The sequence below is a fragment of the Hippopotamus amphibius genome, chromosome 15, assembly GCF_030028045.1.
Source record: "Hippopotamus amphibius kiboko isolate mHipAmp2 chromosome 15, mHipAmp2.hap2, whole genome shotgun sequence".
NCBI classification, from domain to species: Eukaryota; Metazoa; Chordata; class Mammalia; order Artiodactyla; family Hippopotamidae; genus Hippopotamus; species Hippopotamus amphibius.
The window spans coordinates 13697396-13720656 of NC_080200.1; the positions used below are offsets into that span (position 1 = coordinate 13697396).

The 23261-nt window shown below is 35.5% G+C and overlaps 1 protein-coding gene across 1 annotated transcript; it reads right to left on the minus strand.

Moving 5' to 3' along the window:
* Positions 1-21835: 21835 nt before the first annotated feature.
* On the minus strand, positions 21836-22804 carry LOC130836808 (olfactory receptor 7A10-like). The gene has a single exon (XM_057709373.1). It carries the CDS (start codon positions 22802-22804, stop codon positions 21836-21838), a length of 969 nt encoding a protein of 322 aa, XP_057565356.1.
* Between the last annotated feature and the right edge of the window lie 457 nt (positions 22805-23261).

Here is a 23261-nt window from a genome sequence, read left to right on the forward strand (position 1 = left end):
TAGTTTGATTAATATGTGCCTCGGTGTGTTTCTCCTTGGGTTTATTCTGTATGGGACTCTCTGTGCTTCTTGGACTTGATTTACTATTTCCTTTCCCATGTTGGGGAAGTTTTCCAGTATAACTGCTTCATTTTCTCAGACCCTTTCTTTTTCCCTTCTTCGTCTGGGACCCCTATAATTCGAATGTTGGTACATTTGTTTTTGTCCCAGCGGTCTCTGACAGGGTCTTCAACTCTTTTCATTCTTTTTTCTTTATTCTGCTCTAAGGAAGTTATTTCCACAATTCTATCTTCCAGATAACTTATCTGTTCATCTGTCTCAGTTATTCTGCTCTGGATTCCTTCTAGAGTACTCTTAAGTTCAGTTATTGTGTTGTCCATCACTGTTTGTTGGCTTTTTAGTTCTTCCAGCTCCTTGTTAAACATTTGTTTCATTTGTTCCATCTTTGCTTAATACTCTTTCTGAAATCTTGGATCATCTTTACTATCATTATTCTGAATTCTTTTCCAGGTAGACTGGCTATCTCATCTTCATTTGCCTGGTCTTCTGGGGCTTTACCTTGTTCCTTCAACAGCTGCATCTTTCTCTGTTTTCTCATTTTATTTAAGTTATTGTGTTTGGGGTATTTCCTTAGGCTGCAGGGTCATAGTTCTTCTTAACTCTGTCATCTGTCCCTGATTGGGAGGTTGGTCCAGTGGGTTGTGTATGCTTCTTGGTGTGTGTGGGGGGGGGGGTGGGGAATGGTGCCTGTGCTCTTGTGTGTAGAGCTGTATCTTATCCTTCTGATGTGCAGAGCTATGTCTGTTTCTGTGTTTGGGTGTGTCTGTGGGCTTAGTATGACTGTAGGCTGTCAGTATGCTAATGGGTGGGGTTATGTTCCTGTCTTGCTTCTTTGCTTGAGGTATCCAGCAGTGGAGCTTTCTGTCCTTTGTTTGGATTTGGATCTTAGTGTTGAGAATGAAACCTCTGGGAGAGCATTTGGTGATTAATATTCCCTGGGGTCGGGAGTTCTCTGGTGGTCCAACATCCGGGAGTCAGCTCTGCTGCCTCAGTGGTCCAGGTCTGAGATGGGGCACCAAGCCCAATGAAGCTGCAAAGCATGGAGAAAAAGGAGGTAGAAAGAGAGAAATGAAAAAAAAGGAAAAATAGGAAGAAAGGGAAAGGAAAGATAAATCCCTGAGACAGGTTGTAAAAGCAACTCTAAACAGTCAAAATCTTACAATGAGATGTGCACACTTGTACTTGCAAAAAGAGAAAAAAGAGAAGGAGAAGAGAAAACAAAGAGAAGAGAAAGAGAGAAAACAAAGAGAAGAGTAAGAAAGAAAACAAAGGACTGAGTAATCAAACCCATATACAAACCCACATACAAATGTATACAGTAAAGATTAAACCAACAAATACATAAAACCAGGAACAAGACAAACATATCAGGAAGTCCTCCAATACTTCTAGGTAGGTCTCTGCACCTGCTGTGGTGAGGACTGTGGAGATCTCAGACTGTGATCTGGTTTTTGTCCTGTGTGTATTTGCTCCCACAGTCTACAGTTGCCCCATAAGTCTACAGCCTCTCTTGTAGAAAGATTCATCTATTCAGGTGATCCACAGATGCAGAATCTACCAAGTCTGTTGTGGGTATTAAAACTGATCCTCCTGTGGCTGTTTTCTTTTCTCTTCTTTGGTCCTACATTCCTTGGGTATCAGTTTTGGTTTTTTTCCTTCTTTGCTCATGGACTGCTCTTAGGAGTTGGTTCCCTACCCAGGCAAGAGAGGGTAAAAGAGGGTGATTTGGGCTCACTTGCAAATTCAGGTCAGGGGGAGTGAGGGGCCTGGGAGTCTAATTGAAGTTTTCAGGGGTGCTTGCAGCAGCAGAGGTCAGAGTGAGCCTGAGGTGTGCCATGCTCTCTTCCAGGGAAAGTGGTCTCGAACACAGGACCCCTGGTGCTGGCCAGCTGCACCCGCCATTGGGAGAACATGGCCAATGACCTGCCCTACACACAGGACCCTTGGCAGTGATGGTGGCAGGTGAGGAGGGCACAGTGGTGGTGACAGGCTCTGTATTTCAATTTAGCAGCTGCGGGTTGTGGGTGGTGCTCTCACAGGCACTGCTTTGCAGCCTGTGAGTTTGTGGAGCAGCAAGCTCCTCTCTAACACCCTGAAACATAGGTCTCCTGCCTCTCTGTCAGGCTCAGGCTTTCCCCCAAACTCCCTCCCAGCTAGCTGTGTTGCACTCCCCCCCCCCCCAGGCTGTTTTCTTGTGGTCAGCCCCAGTTCTCTCCCTGTTGTCTATTTTCTGAAACCCAAGCCTCAGTGCCCATCCCCCACCTGCCACAGTGGGTGAGCAGACCAGAGTCTCTGGCTGGGGAGTGTTGCCTGAATTCTCCGGTGTGGGAATCTTTCCATTCTGCCCTTTGCACACCTGTTGTTGCTCTCTCCTGTGGGGACTTTTAAGCTCCCCCTGTCCGTCCCAGTCAGTGAGGGGGCTTCCCAGTGTGTGGAAGGTTTCCCCCTTCACAGCTCCCACCCAGAGGGGTACATCTCCTAGGGATTCCTTTATCTCTCTTTTTTCCCTTTTTCCTTTGGTGCTACCCAGTTATGTAGGAACTTTTTTGCCTTTCTGGAGGTCCGATGTCCCCTGACAGCACTCGGAAGGTGTCCGCTAGGAGCTTTTCCACAAGTAGATGTTTTCTTGATGTGTTTGTGGAGAGAAAGGTGATCTTCACATCTTACTCCTTCACCATCTTTTTTTTTGCAAAGCAATCTTGAAAAAGAAAAACAGAGCTGGAGGAACCAGGCTCCCTGACTTCAGACTATACTACAAAGCTAACGTAATCAAAACAGTACAGTATGGGCAGAAAAACAGAAATATAGATCAATGGAGCAGCACAGAAAGCCCAGAGATAAACCTATCCACATATAGTCAACTTATCTTTGAAAAAGAAGGCAAGAATATACAATGGAGAAAAGACAGACACTTCAATAAATCACGCTGGGAAAACTGGACAGCTACTCATACAAGAATAAATTAGAACACTTCCTCACATCATATACAGCAATAAACTCAAATGGATTAAAGTTCTAAATGTAGGGGTGGACACTATAATACTCTTAGAGGAAAACATAGGAAAAACACTCTATAATATAAATCACAGTAATATCCTTTTTGACCCAGCTCCTAGAGTAATGGAAATAAAAACAAAATAAACAAATGGGAGGGACCTAATGAAACTTAAAAGCTTTTGCACACTAAAGTAAACTGTAAACAAGATGAAGAGACAATCCCCCGAATGGAAGAAAACATTTGCAACAAATCAACAGACAAAGGATTAATCCCAGAAATATAAACTTTTCATGTAGCTGAATATCAAAAAATTAACAACACAATGAAAAAAATGGGTGGAAGATCTAAATAGACATTTCTCAAAAGAAGACATACAGAAGACCAAGAGGTACATGAAAAGCTGTGCAATATCACTAATTATTAGAGAAATGCAAATCAAAACTACAATGAGGTATCACCTCACACTGGTTAGAATGGGCATCATCAGAAAGTCTACAAACAATATATGCTTGGGAGACTGTAGTGAAAAGGGAACCCTCTTGCACTGTTAGTGGGAATATAAATTGGTACAGCTACTATGGAGAACAGTATGGATGTTCCTTAAAAAACTAAAAATAGCACTACCATATGACCCAGCAATCCCACCAAAGGGCATATACCCTGAGAAAACCATAACTCAAAAAGACATGTGCACCCCAATGTTCGTTGCAGCACTATTTTCAATAGCCAGGTCATTGAATCAATCTAGATGTCCAAGATGAATGTCCAGGTGAATGGATAAAGATGATGTGGTACATATATACAATGGAATATCACTCAGCCATAAAAAGGAACAAAACTGGGCCATGTGTAGAGACGTGGATGGACCTAGAGACTGTCATACAGAGTGAAGTAAGTCAGGGAGAGAAAAATAAATATCATATATTAACACATATATGTGGAATCTAGAAAAATGGTACAGATAAACCAGTTTGCAAGGCAGAAATAGAGACAGAGATGAAGAGAATAAATGTATGGACACCAAGGGCAGAAAGCAGGGGTTGTGGTGGGATGAATTGGGAGATTGGGATTGACATATATACACTAATATGTATAAAATAGATAACTAATAAAAACTGTATAGCAAAATGACTAACTAAAGTAATTAATTAATGTAATAAGTGTAAAAAAAAATCTCTAAACACTAAATTCCAGAGAAGGTGTGGAGAAACCGTAACCCTGCTACACTGTTGGTGTGAATATAAACTGGTACAACCACTATGGGGAACAGTATGGAGGTTGCTTAAAAAACTAAAAATAAAGCTACCATATGACCCAGCAATTGCACTCCTGGGCATATATTTGGGGAAAAAAACATAATTTGAAGAGACACAGCACCCTGATATTCATTGAAGCACTATTTACAATAGCCAGGACATGCAAGCAGCCTACATGTCCATCAACAGAGGGATGGATAAAGAAGGTGTGGTACATATATACAATGGAATATTATTTAGCCATAAAAAGAACAAAGTAATGCCATTTGCAGCAACATGGATCGACCTAGAGATTATCATACAGAGTCATACTTAATGAAGTAAGTCAGATAAAGATATCATGTGGTATCACTTATATGTGAATCTAAAAAGAAGCTACAAATGAACTTATCTACAAAACAGAAATACAGTTCACATGTAGAAATCAAACTTATGGTCACCATGGAGTAAGGGGCGAAGAGATAAATTAGAAGATTGTGATTGACCTATACACAATTACTTTATATAAAATAGATAACTAATAAGGACCTATTGTGTAGCACGGGGAAGTCTTCTCAATACTTTGTAATGGACTATATGAGAAAAGAATCAAAAAGGGTGGATATATGTACGTGCATAACTGATTCACTCTGCTGTACACCTGAAAATGACACAACATTGTAAATCAACTATACTCCAATAAAAATTTTAAAAAACTAAGTAATGGTGGAGGCCAGTTGGTGAAAATTATTCTTCTAAAATATAAAGAACACATCACCTGGACAGAATTCTTGTTATTCATTTGAATTAAAAATGTGTGAACATTTATGTATGCTATTATAGAAAGAAAAGTTTTGAAAGAAACCAGGAAATTGGGGAAGGAAGAATGGCAGTAAGAAAGCAATTAGATTAATTTTTTGTAGCTTTAAAATAACTGTAGAAAAGAAAATGGATAGAAAAATCTTAAACTAATTTTATATAAGTATAACATATTAATAATTTAATGACATTAACATGAGTAAGTAATTTATGTTTAAGTTGCCAAAGACTTGGGAATAAATGAATGGAACAGAAGACCTTTTCAAGAAAGGAAGGGAGGAAATGAGGGAAGGAAGCAGTATCTAAAAGCTACTGTTTCAACTTATATAAAAATATATGGATTTAAGTATGCTTATGGAAGATACACATAATTTTCAATCAAATGTAGAGAAGAATGCCTCTAGATGATGCACAAATGTGATGCAGCTATTTGGAGTCTTTTGTCATCAAAAAATTTTAGAATTTAAAAAAATATTTCTTTGGATAATGCCATTAGAATTTTGATTGTTATTACATATATTATATAGATGGATTTGAGTAGTATGGACAGTCTGAAAATATTAAATCTTTTTATGTACCAACAAGGAAAATCTTTCAATATATTTGTGTCTTGTTCAGTTTCTTTCATCAATGTCTCATAGATTTATGTCTGTCTTTCATGTCATTGGTTGAATTTATCATGAGGCATTTTATTGTTGTTGTTAAATTTATTTTTTGTTACCATTCATTTCCTTCATTAAATTTATTCTGAGGTATTTCATTGTTTTTGATACTATTGTAAATTTTGTTTTAATTTCTTTTTTGATGGTTCACTGTTGGTGTATAGAAATATAACTGATTTTTGTATGTTGATTTTGTACACTGACACTTAACTGTTTTGTTCATTATTACTAACAGCTTTTGGTGGAGTCTTTAGAGACTTATATAAAAAATGGTATCATCTTCAGAGACAATTATATTTCCTCCTTTTGATTTTGAATGCCTTTTATTTCTTTTTCCTGTCTAATTGATTTAGCTAAAACTTCTAGTGCTATGTTGTATTGTAGTGGTGAGAATGACACCATTATCTTATTCCGTATCTTAGAGAGAAATCTTTGAACCTTTCACTGTTGAGTATGATAGTTGTGACTTGTCACATATTAATGTGAAGAATGATCCATCTCTACCAAATTTGTTGAGACTTTGTATCATAAAAGGAAGTTGAATACAAAGTTGAATTTGTATTAATTTTATCTTTAGTTCTATTAATGTGGTGTATCATAGTTATTTCTTTGCTTATAGGGAACCATCATTGCCTTCTAGAAATAAATCCCACTTGATCATGGTTGTGTAATTCTTTCACTGTGCTAGTTGTTAGTACTATATTGATAATTTATGTATCTATGTTAATCAGGGATATCAGCTTGTCATTTTCTTTTGTTGTAGTGTCTTTATCTGCCTTTGGTAGCAGGGTAATGCTGTCCTCAGAAAGTGAATTTGGGAGTGTTCCCACCTCTTAAATGATTTACTGGAGTTTGAGAATTGTTGTTAATTCTTCTTTAAATTATTGGTAGAATTCACAGTAAAATCAGATTTTTTTTGGCAGTTGTTTTTTGGGGAGTTCATGGTTACTGATGTATTCTCCTTACTCTTTAGTTGTTGGTTCAGACTTTCCAATTCTTAGTAATTCAGTCTTGGCAGGCAAAACCAAATATAAGCAGAGGAAGCTCAGGTAAGAGAAACAAACAAACAAAATGCTATATCGCCATCTACAGGAAAACAAAAGAAAGTTCTCTTATTTCTTATCTATTGAATCATTCTAATCAAGCAGAAAAGTGTTCCATAGTTCAAATGAGCCTAAGTGCAGCTCATTAAGCACCATGAAGAACCAGAGTAATGGTATCACAGAAAGAAAATGACAATTCTCCTGAAACCAAGCTTAAAGTCACAGAATATTGTGATGTAAATTATAGAGAACTCAAACAGCTGCCATGAAGATACTCATTCAGCTATAAAAAAAATTCAGAAAGGTAGTTTAATGAACTCAGGAATAAAATGAATGAACAGAAGGAATACTTTGAAAAAGATTGAATCTTTGAAAAAGAACCAAACAAATTCTGGCACTTAGGAACTCAACAAACAACATGAAGAATGCACTACAAAGCACTGGAAATTGAGCAAGGTGATAAAAATAGACAAATAGAATCAGAAATTTGAAACTCTTAACCAGAATAAGTTTCTAACACTTTATTACAGCGTAAAGGCTAACAGGGAAAATAAAGCAGAAAAAAATAACTATATCTCAATTTGGTAACAAACTCAAAACACAAAAAGGGATAATTTGAGACAACAAGAACAGAAAATGGAAAATATGAAAGCCGTATAGGTAGGTATAGATGAGCTATCCTTAACTGAAAAAGGACAATTTCATCTATAAGATATTGTATACAAACCTCATAGCAACCACAAATAATAAATCTAAACAGAGAAACAAAACATAAAAAAGAGGAAATGGAGAAAAACATCTAAGAAAACCACCAAATAAAAAATGGCAGACAGAAACATAAGGAAAAAAAGAACAATAAATACATAGAGCAACCAGAATACAAACAATAAAATGGCAGTATTAAGTCCTTATCTACCAATAATCATCCTAAATTTAAATGGATTGAATTCACCACAAAAAACACAGGTAGCTAGATATATTAAAAACAAGGCCCAAATCTATGCTGCCCGCAGGAGAGTCACCTCATCTCTAAGATAAACAGGCTCAAAGTGAATGGATAGAAGATGTTACTTCAAGCAAATGGCAGCCAAAAGAAGGTGGGTGTAGCCATACTTATTTCAGACAAAAATACTTCAAGCCAAAAAAAATAAGAAGAGGCAAATATGGACAGTATATATTAATAAAGAATACAATTCATCAAGCAGACATGATAGTTATTAATATTTATGCATCTAATATAGGAGCACCAAAATACATAAAGCAATTATTAAGAGACATAAAGAGAGAAATTGACAGTGACAAAATAATAGTAGGGGATTTTAACACCCCACTTACATCAAAAGATAGAACATTCAGATAGAATTTCAACAAGGAAACAGCAGTCTTAAATGAAACATGAAGCCAGATGGGCATGAAAGATTTGTACAGAACATTCCTTCCAAATGCAACAGAATACATGTTCTTCTGAAGGAAAGAACGTGTGTTAGGACACAAAACAATTCTCAATAGATTTAGGAAGATTGAAATCATATCAAGCATCTTTTTGATCACAATGATATGAAGCTCAAAATCAACTACAAGAAGAAGCCGGAAAAATTAGAAATATGTGAAGACTGAACAACATGCTACTGAACAACTATTGGGTCAACAATGAAGAAATCAATGGGTAATCAAAAAGTAACTGAAAACAAATTAAAACAAGAATACAACATACCCAAATCTCTGTGATATAGCAAAAGTGGTACTAAGAGGGATATTTATTTATAGCAATAAAGACCTAACTCAAAAAAACAAAACAAAACAAAAAAATGTAAAACAATGTAACCTTACACTTAAAGGAAATAGAAAAAGAACACACAGCTCTATATCATTGCAAGGAAGGGAGTAATAAAGATCAGAGCAGAAACAAATGAAATAAAGACTAAAAAGACAATAGAAAAGATCAATGAAACTAGGAGCTGGTCTTGGAAAATATAAGCAAAATTGATATGTCTTCAGTTCAATTAATTAAAAGAAAAGGAGAGAAAGCTCTGCTAAATAAAATCAGAGATGAAAGAGGAGATATAATAATAGATATCATAGAAATACAAAGGATTATAAGAGAATGTTATGAACAGCTATACGCCAAGAAATTGGACAACCTAGAAGAAATGGACAAATTCTTAGAATCATACAACCTTCCAAGACTGAATCATGAAGAAATAGAAAATCCTAACAGACTGATCATTAATAGAGAGATTAAAATCCTTATCAAAATGCTACCCCCAAACAAAAGTCCAGGGCCAGATGGCATCCAAGGTGGATTCTAGCAAAGAGTTAAAGAAGATTTAATACCTATCCTCAAACTTTTCCAATAAGGTGAGGATGATGAAATGCTTCCTAACTCATTTTATGAGGCCAATGTTACCTTGATACCAAAACCAGAAAAAACAACACACAAAAATAAAGCAAAAGACCAATATCTCTGATGAATATAGATACAAGGATCCTGAATAAAATATTAGCAAACTGAATACAGAGTTACATCAAGAGGATCATACACCATGATCAAGTGGGATTTATTGCTGGGATGCGAGAATCATTTAACATCTGAAAATCGATCAATTGATACACCACATTAAAATGAAGGATAAAAAACTGTATGATAATCTCAATAGATGCAGAAAAATTATTGACAAAATTCAACACCCATTCATGATAAAAACTCTTAGTAAAGTAAATATAAAGGGGGCATACTTTAACATAATAAGGGTCATATATGACAAATCCGCAGTTGACGTTATACTCATGATGAAAAACTGAAAGATATCCCTCTAATATCAGGGAAAAGATAAATATGTCCTTTTTCACCACTCTTATGCAAAATAGTATTGCAACTCTAGCCAGAGCAATTAGACAAGAAAATAAATAAAAAACATCCAAATTGGAAGAGAAGTAAAACTGTCACTATTTGTGAGTGACATGATTTTGTACATATACAAAATCCTGAAGACACAGCTAAAAAACTATTAGAAATAATAAGCAAAAGAAAAGTTGCAGTATACAAATTCAACATACAAAATTGAATTGCATTTCTATATACAAACAATAAGCTAGAAGAAAGAGAAATCAGAAAACAACCCCATTTACAATAGCAACAAAAATTAAAAAAAAATACTTAGGAATAAATTTAACCAAGAATGGGAAAATCTGTGTACTGAAAACTATGAGGTGTTGTTGAAAGAAATTTGTCACACAAAAATAGAAAGATATTATGTGCTCATGTTTGGAAGAATTATCATGGTTAAAATGTCCATACTAAACAAAAATGTCTATATTATGTAAAGCAATCTACAGATTCAATGCAATTCCTATAAAAATCTCAAGGACGTTTATCACAGAAATAGAACAAAAAATTCTAAAATGTATATGAAACCACAAAAGACCGCTAATAGCCAGAGCAATCCTCAGAGAAAAGAATAAAGCTGGAGATATTACATTCCCTGAGTTCAAACTATATTACAAAGTCATAGTAATCACTACAGCATTGTATTATCTGTAAAACAGGCATGTAGAATAATGGAACAGAATAGATAGCCCCCAAATAAACCACACATATATAAATAATTATACATACCATGGAGAAACGATAGTCTCTTCAATAAATGATGTTGGGGAAATTAGACAGCCGTGTACAAGAAAGAAAGTAGACCATTATCTCACATCATACACACATATCATCTCAAAATGAATTAAATATTTTTTAAATAAATTTATTTATTTATTTATTGGCTGCTTTGGGTCTTTGTTGCTGTGCACAGGCTTTCTCTAGCTGTGGAGAGCAGGGGCTACTCTTCATTGCAATGTGCAGGCCTCTCATTGCAGTGGCTTCTCTTGTTGCTGAGTACAGGCTTTAGGTGCATGGGCTTCAGTAGTTGTGGCACATGGGCTCAATAGTTGTGGCCCATGGGTTCTGGAGCACAGGCTCAGTAGTTGTGGTTCACGGGCTTAATTTTTCCCTGGCATGTGGGATCTTCCTGGACCAGAGCTCGAACCCATGTCCCCTGCATTGGCAGGCAGGTTGTTAACCACCGTACCACCAGGGAAGCCCAAACTAAATTAAAGACTTAAATGTAAGAGCTGGAACTATCAATCTCCTAGAAGAAAACCTAGACAATAACCTCCTTGACATTGGTATTCGTAACATCTTTCTAGTTTTTTCTCATCAGGCAAGGGAAACAAAAGTAAAAATAAATGGGATATAACAAAATAAAAAGCTTCTGCACAGTGAAGGAAACCATTAACAACATGAAAAGGCAATCTTCCAATGGGAGAAATTATTTGCAAATTAAATATTTGATAAAGGGTTGATATCTAAAATATATAAAGAACTCATACAGCTCAATAATAAACAAACAACCTACTTAAAAGTGGTTAGAAGAAATGAAGAGACATTTTCCAAAGAAGACGTGCAGACAGCTAACAGACACATGAAGAGATATTCAACAGTGCTGATTATTAGGGTAACGCAAATCAAAACCACAATAAGCTGTCTCCTCATGCCCATTAGAATTGCTATTATCAAAAACAAAACAAAACAAAATAAAACAAGAAGTAACACGTGTTGGATTGGATGTGGATAAAAGAGAACCCTCATATATTTTAGTGCAGCCACTAGGGAAAACAGAATGGAGATTCCTCAAAAAATTAAGAATAAAACTATCATATGATCCAGCTATCCCACTTATGGGTATTTATCCAAAGAATATGATAATCCTAAATCAAAAAGATATATGCTTCCTTATATGCATTATAGCATTATTTACAATAGCCAATATATGGTAACATCTAAGTGTCCATCCACAAATGGATGGATAAAGAAGATGTGTATATATATATATATATCTTTTTCTTTCTTTCTTTCTTTCTTTCTTTCTTTCTTTCTTTCTTTCTTTCTTTCTTTCTTTCTTTCTTTCTTTCTTTCTTTCTTTCTTTCTTTCTCTCTCTCTCTCTCTTTCTTTCTTTGTTTCTTTCTTCTTTCTTTTTCTTATTGGAGAAAATTGCTTTACAATGTTGTGTTAGTTCCTGCTGTATGAGGAAGTGAATCAGCTATATGTATACCTATATCCCCTCCTTCTTGGAGCTCCTTCCCCTCCCCCTGTCCCACCCACCTAGGTCATCACAGAGCACCAAGCTAAGCCTCCTGTCCTTTATAGCATGTTCCCACTAACTACGTATTCTATGCATAGCAGTGCATATTTGTCAATCCCAATCTCCCAATTCCTGTTTCACCCTCCCCTTCCCCCCCGGGGTCCACATGTCCATTCTCTATGTCTATGTCTCTATTCCTGCAATGCAAATAGCATTTTTCTGTACCATTTTTCTATATTCCACATATATGTGTTAATATACAATATTTGCTTTTCTCTTTCTGGATAACTTCACTCTGTGTGACAGACTCTAGGTTCATCCACATCTCTACAAATGACCCAATTTCATTCCTTTTTATGGCTGAGTAATACTCCATTGTATATATGTACTACATCTTCTTTATCCATTCATCTGTCATTGGACATTTAGGTTGTTTCCATGCCCTGGCTATTGTAAATAGTGCTGGAATGAACATTGGACTACACGTGTCCTTTTGAATTATGGTTTTCTCAGGGTATATGCCCAGTAGTGAGATTGCTAGATCATATGGTAGCTCTATTTTTAGTTTTTTAAGGAACCTCCATACTGTTCTCCATAGTGCCTGTATCAATTTACAGTCCCACCAACAGTGCAAAAGAATTCCTTTTCTCTACACCCTCTCCAGCATTTATTGTTTTTAGATTTTTTGATGATGGCCATTCTGATCACTGTGAGATGATACCTCATTGTCATTTTGATTTGCATTTCTTTAAAATTAGTGATGTTGAAAATCTTTTCATGTGCCTCTTGACCATCTGCATGTCTTCTTTCGTGAAATGTCTACTTAGGTCTTCTGCCCATTTTTTGTTTGGGTTGCTTGTTTTTTGATATTGAGCTGCATGAGCTGCTTGTATATTTTGGAGATTTATCCCTTGTCCATTGTTTTTTATGCAAATATTTTCTCGCATTGTGAGTGTTGTCTTTTCATCTTATGGTTTCCTTTTCTGTGGAAAAGCTTTTAAGTTTAATTAGGTATCATATGTTTACTCTTTGTTTTCATTAACCTAGGGGGTGGGTCAAAAAAGATCTTGCTGTGGTTTATGTCAAAGAGTGTTTTTCTTATGTTTTCCTCTTAGAGTTTTATAGTGTCCAGTCTTACATTTAGGTCTTTAATCCATTTCAAGTTTACTTTTGTGTATGGTGTTAGTGTTCTAATTTCATTATTTTACAAGTAGCTGTTCATTTTCCCCAGCACAACTTATTGAAGAGACTGTATTTCCTCCATTGTGTATGCCAACTCAAGCTGTCAAGACCAATAATCTTTCCTCTAAATAATGTGGAAATGCTACCTGGACTTTTTTTTTCTTTTTTTAATAATATGCTTTTATTCTCATTTGACTTCAGATTAAGAAAATATCACATGGGCACATTAAAGAATTTTTGGAAGTTTGAGGTGGCTTTGGGTTAAGGTTAATGAAGATTATAGAGGGTGTATGTCAGCTCTCATCAAATTTTGCTGCAGTAACAACCTCAAAATCTCAGTGGCTAACAGTCACAAAAGTATTTAAGCTAAAGTTAGTTATTTGCAGGGGATTAGCTGTGGATGTCTGAGGCTTCTTCATTGTTTTAAAAATTTATTTTATAGAAGAATATTTGATTTACAATGTTGTGTTTATTTCTGCTTTATAGCAAAGTGATTCAGATATGTATATATAGTATACATATATTCTTTTATATACATATATATATTTTACACTCATATATTCTTTACTTAAGTGGGGTATAGTTGATTTATAATGTTGTGTTAGTTTCTGCTGAACAATGAAGTGAATCAACACAATGTATCCATATATCCCCTCCCTCTTGAGCCTCCCTCCCAAACACAACCCCATCCCATCTATCTAGGTCACCACAGAACGCAGAGATGAACTCCCTGCCCTATAAGTAGGTTCCCAAGCTATCTGTTTTACAAATAGTAGTGCACATACATCAATCCCAATTTCCCAAGTTATCTCACTCACCCTCCACTCCTGTGTCAACATGTTTGTTCCCTGTGTCTGTGTCTCTATTCTTGCCCTGCAAACAGGTTCATTTGTACCATTTTTCTAGATTCCACATATATGTGTTAACATACAACACTTTTTTTTCTCTTTCTGACTTATTTCACTCTGTATGACAGACTCTAGGTCCATCTGCATCTCTAAAAATGACCAATTTTTTTTTCCTTTTTATGGCTGAGTAATATTCCATCTTATATATGTACCACATCATCTTTATCCATTACTCTGTTGATGCATATTTAGGTTGCTCCCATGTTCTGGCTATTGTAAATAATGGTGCAATGAACATTTGGGTACATGTGTCTTTTTGAATTATGTTTTTTTCTGGGTATATGCCTAGCAGTGGGATTGCTAGGTCATATGGTAGTTCTATTTTCAGTTTTTTTAAGGAACCTCCATATTGTTTTCTGTAGTGGCTGTATCAATCTAGATTCCCACAAACAATGCCAGAGGATTCTCTTTTCTGCACATCCTCTCCAGCATTTATTTTTTGTAGATTTTCTGATGATGCCCATTCTGACTGGTGTGAAGTGATATCTCATAGTTTTGATCTGCATTTCTCTATAATTAGTGATGTTGAACATCTTTTCTTGTGCCTCTTGACCCTTTGTATGTCTTCTTTGGAGAAATATCTATTTAGGTCTTCCGCCCATTTTTTGATTGGGTTGTTTATTTATTTATTTTGGATATTGAGCTACATGAGCTGTTTGTGTATTTTGGAGGTTAATCCCTTGTCAGTTGCTTCATTTGCAAATATTATGTCATATTCTGAAGGTTGTCTTTTTGTCTTGTTTATAGTTTCCTTTTCTGTGCAAAAGATTTTAAGTTTAATTAGGTATCATTTATTTACTTTTGTTTTTATTTTCATTACTCTAGGAGGTGGGTCAAAAAGATTTTCCTGTGCTCTCCCAATGTTTTCCTCTAAGAGTTTTATATTGTCTGGTCCTACATTCAGATCTTTAATCCATTTTGAGCTTATTTTTGTGTATGGTGTTAAAGAGGGTTCTAATTTCATTCTTTTACATGTAGCTGTCCAGTTTTCCCAGCACCACTTATTGAAGAGACTGTCTTTTCTGCATTGTATATTCTTACACGCTTTGTCAGATTAGGTGGCCATAGGTGTGTGAGTTTATCTCTGGGCTTTGTATCCTGTTCCTTTGATCTATACTTCTCTTTTTGTGCCAGTACCATACTGTCTTGATTACTGCAGCTTTGTAGTATAGTCTGAAGTCAGGGAGCCTGATTCTTCCACCTCCGTTTTTCTTTCTTAAGATTGCTTTGGCTATTCAAGGTGTTTTGTGTTTCCATACAAACTGTAAATTTTTTCATTCTCATTCTGTGAAAAATGCCATTGGTAATTTGATAGGAATTGCATTGAGTCTGTAGATTGCTTTGGGTAGTACAGTCATTTCAACAATATTGATTCTTCCATTCCAAGAACATGGTATGTCTCTCCATTTGTTTGTGTTATCTTTGATTTCCCATAGGTTTTGAGTCATAGTGTTTTCATTGTCATTTGTTTCTAGGTATTTTTTGATTCTGTCTTTGATTTTCTCAGTAATCTCTTGGTTATTTAGTAGTGTATTATTTGCCCTCCATATATTTGTGTTTTTACAGTTTTTTGTCCCTGTAATTGATTTCTAATCTCATAGTATTGTGGTCTGAAAAGATGCCTGATTTGATTTCAATTTTCTTATTCTTATTAAAGCTTAACTTGTGACCCAAGATTGAATTATCCTGGAGAAGGTCTTGTGTGCACTTGAGAAGAAAGTGTATTATGCTGCTTTGGAATGGAATGTACAATAAATATCAATTAAGTCTATCTGGTCAATGTGTCACTTAAAGCTTTTGTTTCCTTATTCTCTGTCTGGGTGACCTGTCCATTATCCATTGGTGTAAGTGTGGTGTTAAAGCCCCGCAGTATTACTGTGTTATTGTCAATTTCCCCTTTTATGGCAGCTAGCACTTGCCTTATGCATTAAGGTACTCCTATATTAGGTGCATGTTTTTTTTATCTTTATTGGAGTATAATTGCTTTACAATGTTGTGTTAGTTTCTGCTGTACAAGAAAGTGAATCAGCTATATGTATACATATATCCCCATACCCCTTCCCTCCCACCATGCCTATCCCACCCCTCTGGGTCAGCACAAAGCACTAAGCTGATTTCCTTGTGCTATGCAGTAGCTTCCACTAGCTATCTATTTTACATTTGGTGGTGTATATATTTCAGTGCTACTCTCACTTCATCCCAGCCTCCTGTTTCTCTCATGTCCTCAAGTCCATTCTCCATGTCTGCCTCTCTAATCCTGCTGTGCCACTAGGTTCATCAATTATCATCAAAATACCTAGAAACAATAAATGTTGGAGAGGGTGTGGAGGAAGCGGGACCCTCCTGCAGTATTGGTGGGTATATAAATTGATACAGCCACTATGGAGAATGATATGGAGGTTCCTTAAAAAACTAAAAATAAAATAGAGCTACCATATGACACAGCAACCCCACTACTGGGCATATACCCTGAGAAAACCATAATTCAAAAAGACACATGTACCACAATGTTCATTGCAGCACTATTTACAATAGCTAGGACATGGAAACAACCTAAATGTTCATTGACAGATGAATGGGTAAAGAAAATGTGGCACATATTTACAATGGAATATTACTCAGGCACAAAAAGGAATGAAACTACATTATTAGTAGTGAAGTGGATGGACTTAAGAGACTATCATACAGGGTGAAGTAAGTCAGACAGAGAAAAACAAATCCTGAATGCTAACACATATATGTGGAATCTAGAGAAATGGTACTGATGAACTTAGTAGCAGGGCAGGAACAGAGACACAGATGTATAGAACTGACTAGAGGGCACTAGGAGGGGGTAAGGGGAGACTGGGATGAAGTGAGTGAGTAGCAGTGACATATTTACACTACCAACTGTAAAATAGCTAGTGGAAGGTGCTGCATACACAGGGAGACAAGATTGGTCCTTTGTGGTGACATATAGGCATGGGATAGGCAGGGTGGGAGGGAGTCTCAAGAGGGAGGAGATATGGGGATATATGTACACATGTAGCTGATTCATTTTGTTGTACAGCAGAAACTGGCACAATATTGTAAAACACTTATACTCTAATGAAGATGTATAAAAAAGTGATATAATTAAAAACTGAAACTAAGAAGTTATGGGAAAAAATGTAAGCAAGAATAAATTATGTAAATAATTTGAATGAAAATCAACAGCTAGCACATATACAAGTATTATTAAAAGACCTAAAATAGTAATTATTTAATATCAACATGGGTCAGTAATTCAAGATTAAATTGCCAAAACTTATCAATAAAAGAACATAATAGAAAGATATTTCAAATGTGAGGAGTAATCTGTTATAATTTCATTTAATAGAAAGATATATGGATTAAAAGACCCTTGCAGAATATAAAGATGATCTTCATTCAAATGATAAAGAAGAATGCCTTCCAAAGGATGGCCAAAGTTTATGCAACTTTTAGAAATAGTTCTAACTGTATGTCTAAATATATGTGCCCTGTACTGCTATAGCAAGGATGTATCTCGAAGCATCCTATGGTCTGGATCTTTCTAATCAATATGGAAACACAGCCAAATATGCCCCATCTTAAAAAAAAGAGAAAGAAAAAAATGCCTCCACTTCACTGTCTATCCACAGCTAATATCTTATTTTTCTATTGCTGTTAATTAATAAGATCCTCGGACTTATGATCTATTCTTACTATAAACACCTTATGCCACACATTCCCTCCTCTAATTGGGCTTCCATTAATATCATTTGTCAACATTGTCACTTGCGTCGAGTGCAATGTCCACTTCTCTTTTTAGCATCATAAATACTGTATTAATTTATTAATCAGGCATGCTAACAACCACAGTGATCTCTGGATTTGGGACTAGTTTAGATTGGCTCTCAGGTGACCACAGGTACACTTTCTTGGCTTTCATTGTCTATGACATGCTCCTGTAGTATGTACTGGCATCTTGGGCTCACCTGGTTGGGACTCTTAGAGGAAGTTTGTGCCTTGGAAATACAAATTCCTCCATGGGTGGTTGGTGATAGAGACTGAAGCTCTGTTCCAGACAAGACAGCAGATGGTGTTGAGTATTAGTCTCCCAGGAAGATTTAGGACTCCTGAAGAAATAACGGTGTCCAGTGCAACCCAACATTGCACAGGCTGAGGGGCAGCAGCAGAGGAGTTATTTATGACTACTTCCATCTGTTCATTTGGTGTGTTTCTTTCTGGTTAATCTGACCCCCAAGTACATGATTTCATGCATATACATGCACAAACTATTCAGCCTTGAATATTTTCTTTGGATAAATGAAGTATTTCCACATATTTAATTTATTCTTCATAATATCAGTCTGATGTTATGTTTAGTACCACATGTTATCTTCAGAAACAAGGAAACTGAGGCACAGGGAGATTGATATTTTAACAATCACAAAATAAAGCAGTTAAAACTTATTGTGCCCTTCTTATGTTATGTATGAATAGAACCTGGAACTATGTCCTCTTAAATTTATCATTATTTTCTTAAGTTTTTACCTATTGACCACCTTCATCCATTTCTTCCAACCCTCACCCCCACCTCTGGCAACCACCAATCTATTCCCTGCATCTATGAGTCATTTTTTTGTTTGTTTGTTGATGTTGTCCTTTTGGATTCCAGATATAAATGAGATCATACAGTATTTCTCTTCATCTAACTTTTTTCACTTAGCATAATGCCTTCAAAATCCATGCATGTTGCCACTAAGGGCAAGATTTCTTTCTTTTTCTTTTGCTGAATAATATTCCATTGTAAAATGTATATACAATATTTAAAAAATCCATTCATCCTTTGAAAGGCACTTAGTTTGCTTCCTTATTTTGACTATCTTAAATAATGTTGCTATGAACATAGGGTACATGTATCCTTTTTGAGTTAGTCTTTTCATTCTCTTTGGATAAATACACAACTGGATTCGTTGTATCATTTGGTAGTTCTATTTTTAATTTTTTGAGGAAATTCTTTACTATTTTTTCATAGTGGTTGTACCCGTTTACATTCCAAATAACAGTACACAAGTGTTCCCTTTGCTCCACATCTTCAACAACACATGTTATTTCTTCCTTTTTTTTTTTGATAAAACCATTTGAACAGGTGTGAGGTGATTTCTCAATATGTTTATTTTTTGTTTTTTTTTTGAAAGTTTTATTTTTTATTTTTTAAAACATAATATACATTTATTGCAGAAAATCTAAGCAATTCAGATAACCAAAAATAAGAAAAATCAAAATACTCATAACTTTGTGAAAAAAATGTAATTGGGAGTCATTAAAGTCACTCTACTCCTCTCTATGCATTTATAAGGTGTTTAACATTTTTTGATATAGTTAAATCAATTTTTAAAAATCAAAGTCAACTCCTTGGAGGAAGTATCTTTTTTTTTTCTTTCCAATTCTTTGGCTGAATATTCTAAGATTCTCAGTAGCTTAGATTTTAGGATAAGGAGAAGTTGAGAGAATAATCCTATTTCTATTGCTCTGGGTATTAGGCAACAGACTGAATGTTTTAGTATATGTGTTCAGTGTTAACAACTTGATTTTCAATAACTTTTATAACTTGAGAATAGATAATAATATCTGATAATAATATCAGTGCATTTTCAACCTTGGCATATGAAATATGTCTATAATTTCATTACAATATATTTCAAGGAACAATTCTAGGGTTTAAATTAGACAGAGCTTCTCAGCTACTAGTTCAAGGTGAAGACTGCTGAGGCAAAATTTTAATACTTCAGGGCTATTCCATTCTCTCCTCAATATGGCTTTGATTTGCATTCCCCTGATGATTAGTGATGTTGAGCAACTTTTCATATGCCTGTTGTTCACCGTATGTCTTCTTTGGAAAAATGTCATAATTTTGTATAACTCAGAAATTCAGAAAATTGGACACTTAAGATGTTATGTTTATTGTATGCAATTACACTCATATTAGTTAATTAGAATTTAACAATTCTAGTGGTGCATGACTCAGGGTTGGATCTGGAGCACAAGTAGCTGAATCACCATTAACAGGGTGGGAGATGACATATCTTATCACTGGAAAGAATGCAATGTGTCATATATGTATTTAGAAACAGTGGAATTAAAGTAGGGAAATTCACATTTGACAAATCTTTTTTTGCATGTCTAAGCCAGAAGATTGATTTAAATGTGTAGATGGAGTAAAATTACCATATATTGATTGAAGAGAAGTGCACTATAGATTCATACAACATCATGGATTAGATTACAAAACATACAGTAGAAAATCACAGCTGAATATACACATATGAGGTGCCCAGCAGAGATCAGAACCACTCCCCACCATACAATCCCATTTGATGATGAAGGCAAGAGATTACTATTTTGCTTTTAGAATGGCTTGTTATGCAGCCTTAGCAAACTGATACAATAATAAAAACAAAAAGAATGGAGGGCAATTATAATAATCTGCTTCTCACTGTAGATATTTGTTTTGATATTTGGAAATGGAACTTTGTTTTGAGGTGTTCTTCAGATATCTGTTTTAAAAAGTGATTCCTTTGAGGTGCCCTTCGAGTTAAACAAGATGGGTAGGAAAAAGATGCACATTTGAGCAAAACCTGTGATCCTGAATCACATGACTGGACAAGAATTTAAGCTCTGTATCAAGTCATCCTTTGGGCATGAGGATACAATAAATATAATATGATATAATAAAATATACTATATATCAATATAATTATTAAATATAGTGTATATACATATGGTATATATAGTATATGACCATATTTATATTGTTTATTCACTGTCCTCTAAGTGGTTATTACAAAATTAGAAAATGGGAAATATTTCATTTAGAGCAAAGGAAGGATCATGTTTTGTAGGTAGCACTGAAAGTTTTCAAGCAGAAAGAAAATAATAATTCAATTATAAAAAAGTATAAACATGACAATCAATGCTTAATCAATAAAAAGCTCCCTTACACATGAACATCAATCTTCTATACTTTAAAGAGTAGAGTATAGCATGAAAAATAAATATTTTAATTAGTAATAGAAAGTATAATTTAAAATTTCATTTCATTGTATTTAAGGTCTCTAACTCAGAAGCAATATAAATTCAATCTATTCATTCCAATTTGTGTTCCTCTGTAGAATCAACTTGGAGACACATATTTAGTAATCATTTTGCCAGTCACTATGGTAGGCATTGTGGACACAGAGCTGAATAGGAAAACATAACCATAAGGAGAAGATAAAACTCAATAACCAGTCATAGTGCACACTGTTAAAGACTACATTATCAGGAAGAGTAGTTAAGGTAGTGATACACAATGAATGACTTACACAAATGTGAAAAAATGTGGTCTTAGATTTTCCCCTATTGTTAAATTACATAAATATCCTTGGTGATCTAATGTAGTTTCTTTTTTCATATGAGTGATAGAAATCATGTCTACCCTTTCATGATAACAAGAGAAAAATTACTTGAGAAAATGTATATCATTTGAAAAGAGATTTTTCTTAAAAAATCCTTGTTGTCCAAAGAAAGAGATGAAAATTTACAAGTATTTCCTATCAAAAGAGGGAGAAAAAACTTTGTGGGGTAGGAAAAAGGATAAAAGGGAAAACTGTTTATCTGTCAGGCTGAGGAGGCATCTTAAGAAAGTGATTTACTTAAATTGTATACAGATGTTGAAGTCAAAGAAAATGGACACTCATGGAAATCAATAGAAGGAATAAGTTCTACTTCCACAATGGGATCTAGGAAAAACAATTTCTAGCTGGGTTGCTTATCAAGGGCACATCTTCAGACTCAGGACAAGTATCCCATTTATAGCTGCTGTCCCAAAGAATGCTTTCAGAGCCCTCTTTAAGTCTTTATTCCTCAGACTGTAGATGAAAGGATTCAGCATGGGTGTGACCACAGTGTACATCACCGCGGCAACTGCGCTTGTGTGTGAGCTGTGGGTAACAGCAGGGCTAAGGGATACTCCTAAGCATGTAGAATAAAATAAAGAGACAACTGAGAGGTGAGATGCACAGGTGGAAAATGCTTTATACTTCCCCTGAGCTGATGCAATTCTATGTATGGAGGAAACTATCTTAGAGTAAGAATAAAGGATCCCAGTGAGGGGACCACCAGCCAGAAGCAGGGATGTAAAATATATCATCATTTTGTTAAGAAAGGCATCAGAACACGCAAGTTGGACCACCTGATTGAGTTCACAGAAAAATTGGGGGACTTCTATGTCTTCACAGAAAGGCAGATTCAACACCATCAAACTTTGTAACAAGGAATTCAAGACACTCATGATCCAGGACACCAGAACCAGTAATCTACAGAGTTGGGGGTTCATGATGATAGTGTAGTGCAGGGGGTGGCAGATGGCCACAAACCGGTCATAGGCCATCACAGTCAGGAGGAAGTCATCAACTACTGCAAGGAGTATATAAAAATACATCTGGGTGATGCAGCCTTCATAGGTTATACCTTTGCTCTGTGTCTGGATGTTCCACAGCATCTTTGGGATGGTGGTGGAGGTGAAACAGATGTCTACAAAGGACAGGTTGGAGAGGAAGAAGTACATGGGTGTGTGGAGATGGGAGTCTGAGCTTACAGTCAGGATGATGAGCAGGTTTTCAAACACAGTGATTAGGTACATGGAGAGGAAAAGTCCAAATATGAGGGATTGCACTTCCGGTTTCTCTGAGAATCCCAGAAGAATAAATTCTGAAATTTGTGTGTTATTCCCTGGTTCCATATGTTGGAGCTAACTAGCACACACACACACACACACACACACACACACACACACACAAAACAGCAAAAAACCTAATTTTCACAAAAGCAAGCATTAATAACCTAGAACAAATGCTCTGTTTATATTTTAGACTCAATATTAATTTCCATATTTGATGTATAGTCTGGTCCCCGTGAAGAGCTTCCCTACTCCATTATTATAGGAATTCCTTTTCACTGTCAACCTGTTATCCAAGCACAATGTATACTTCTGTTTTTTGAGAATATGTTTTGTGAATTTGAGGAATATATATTGAATATAGACCATATTTCAGGCATGGCCAGAGAATAGGGATACTTAAAAATGTCTCTACAGTCTAATGGTGAAGAAAGAATACAATCAAATAAAAAGAATATAACATCTGATAGCTCAGATGTAATGAAGAAAAGGAAAACATGTATAAGGATAGTGATTAGAA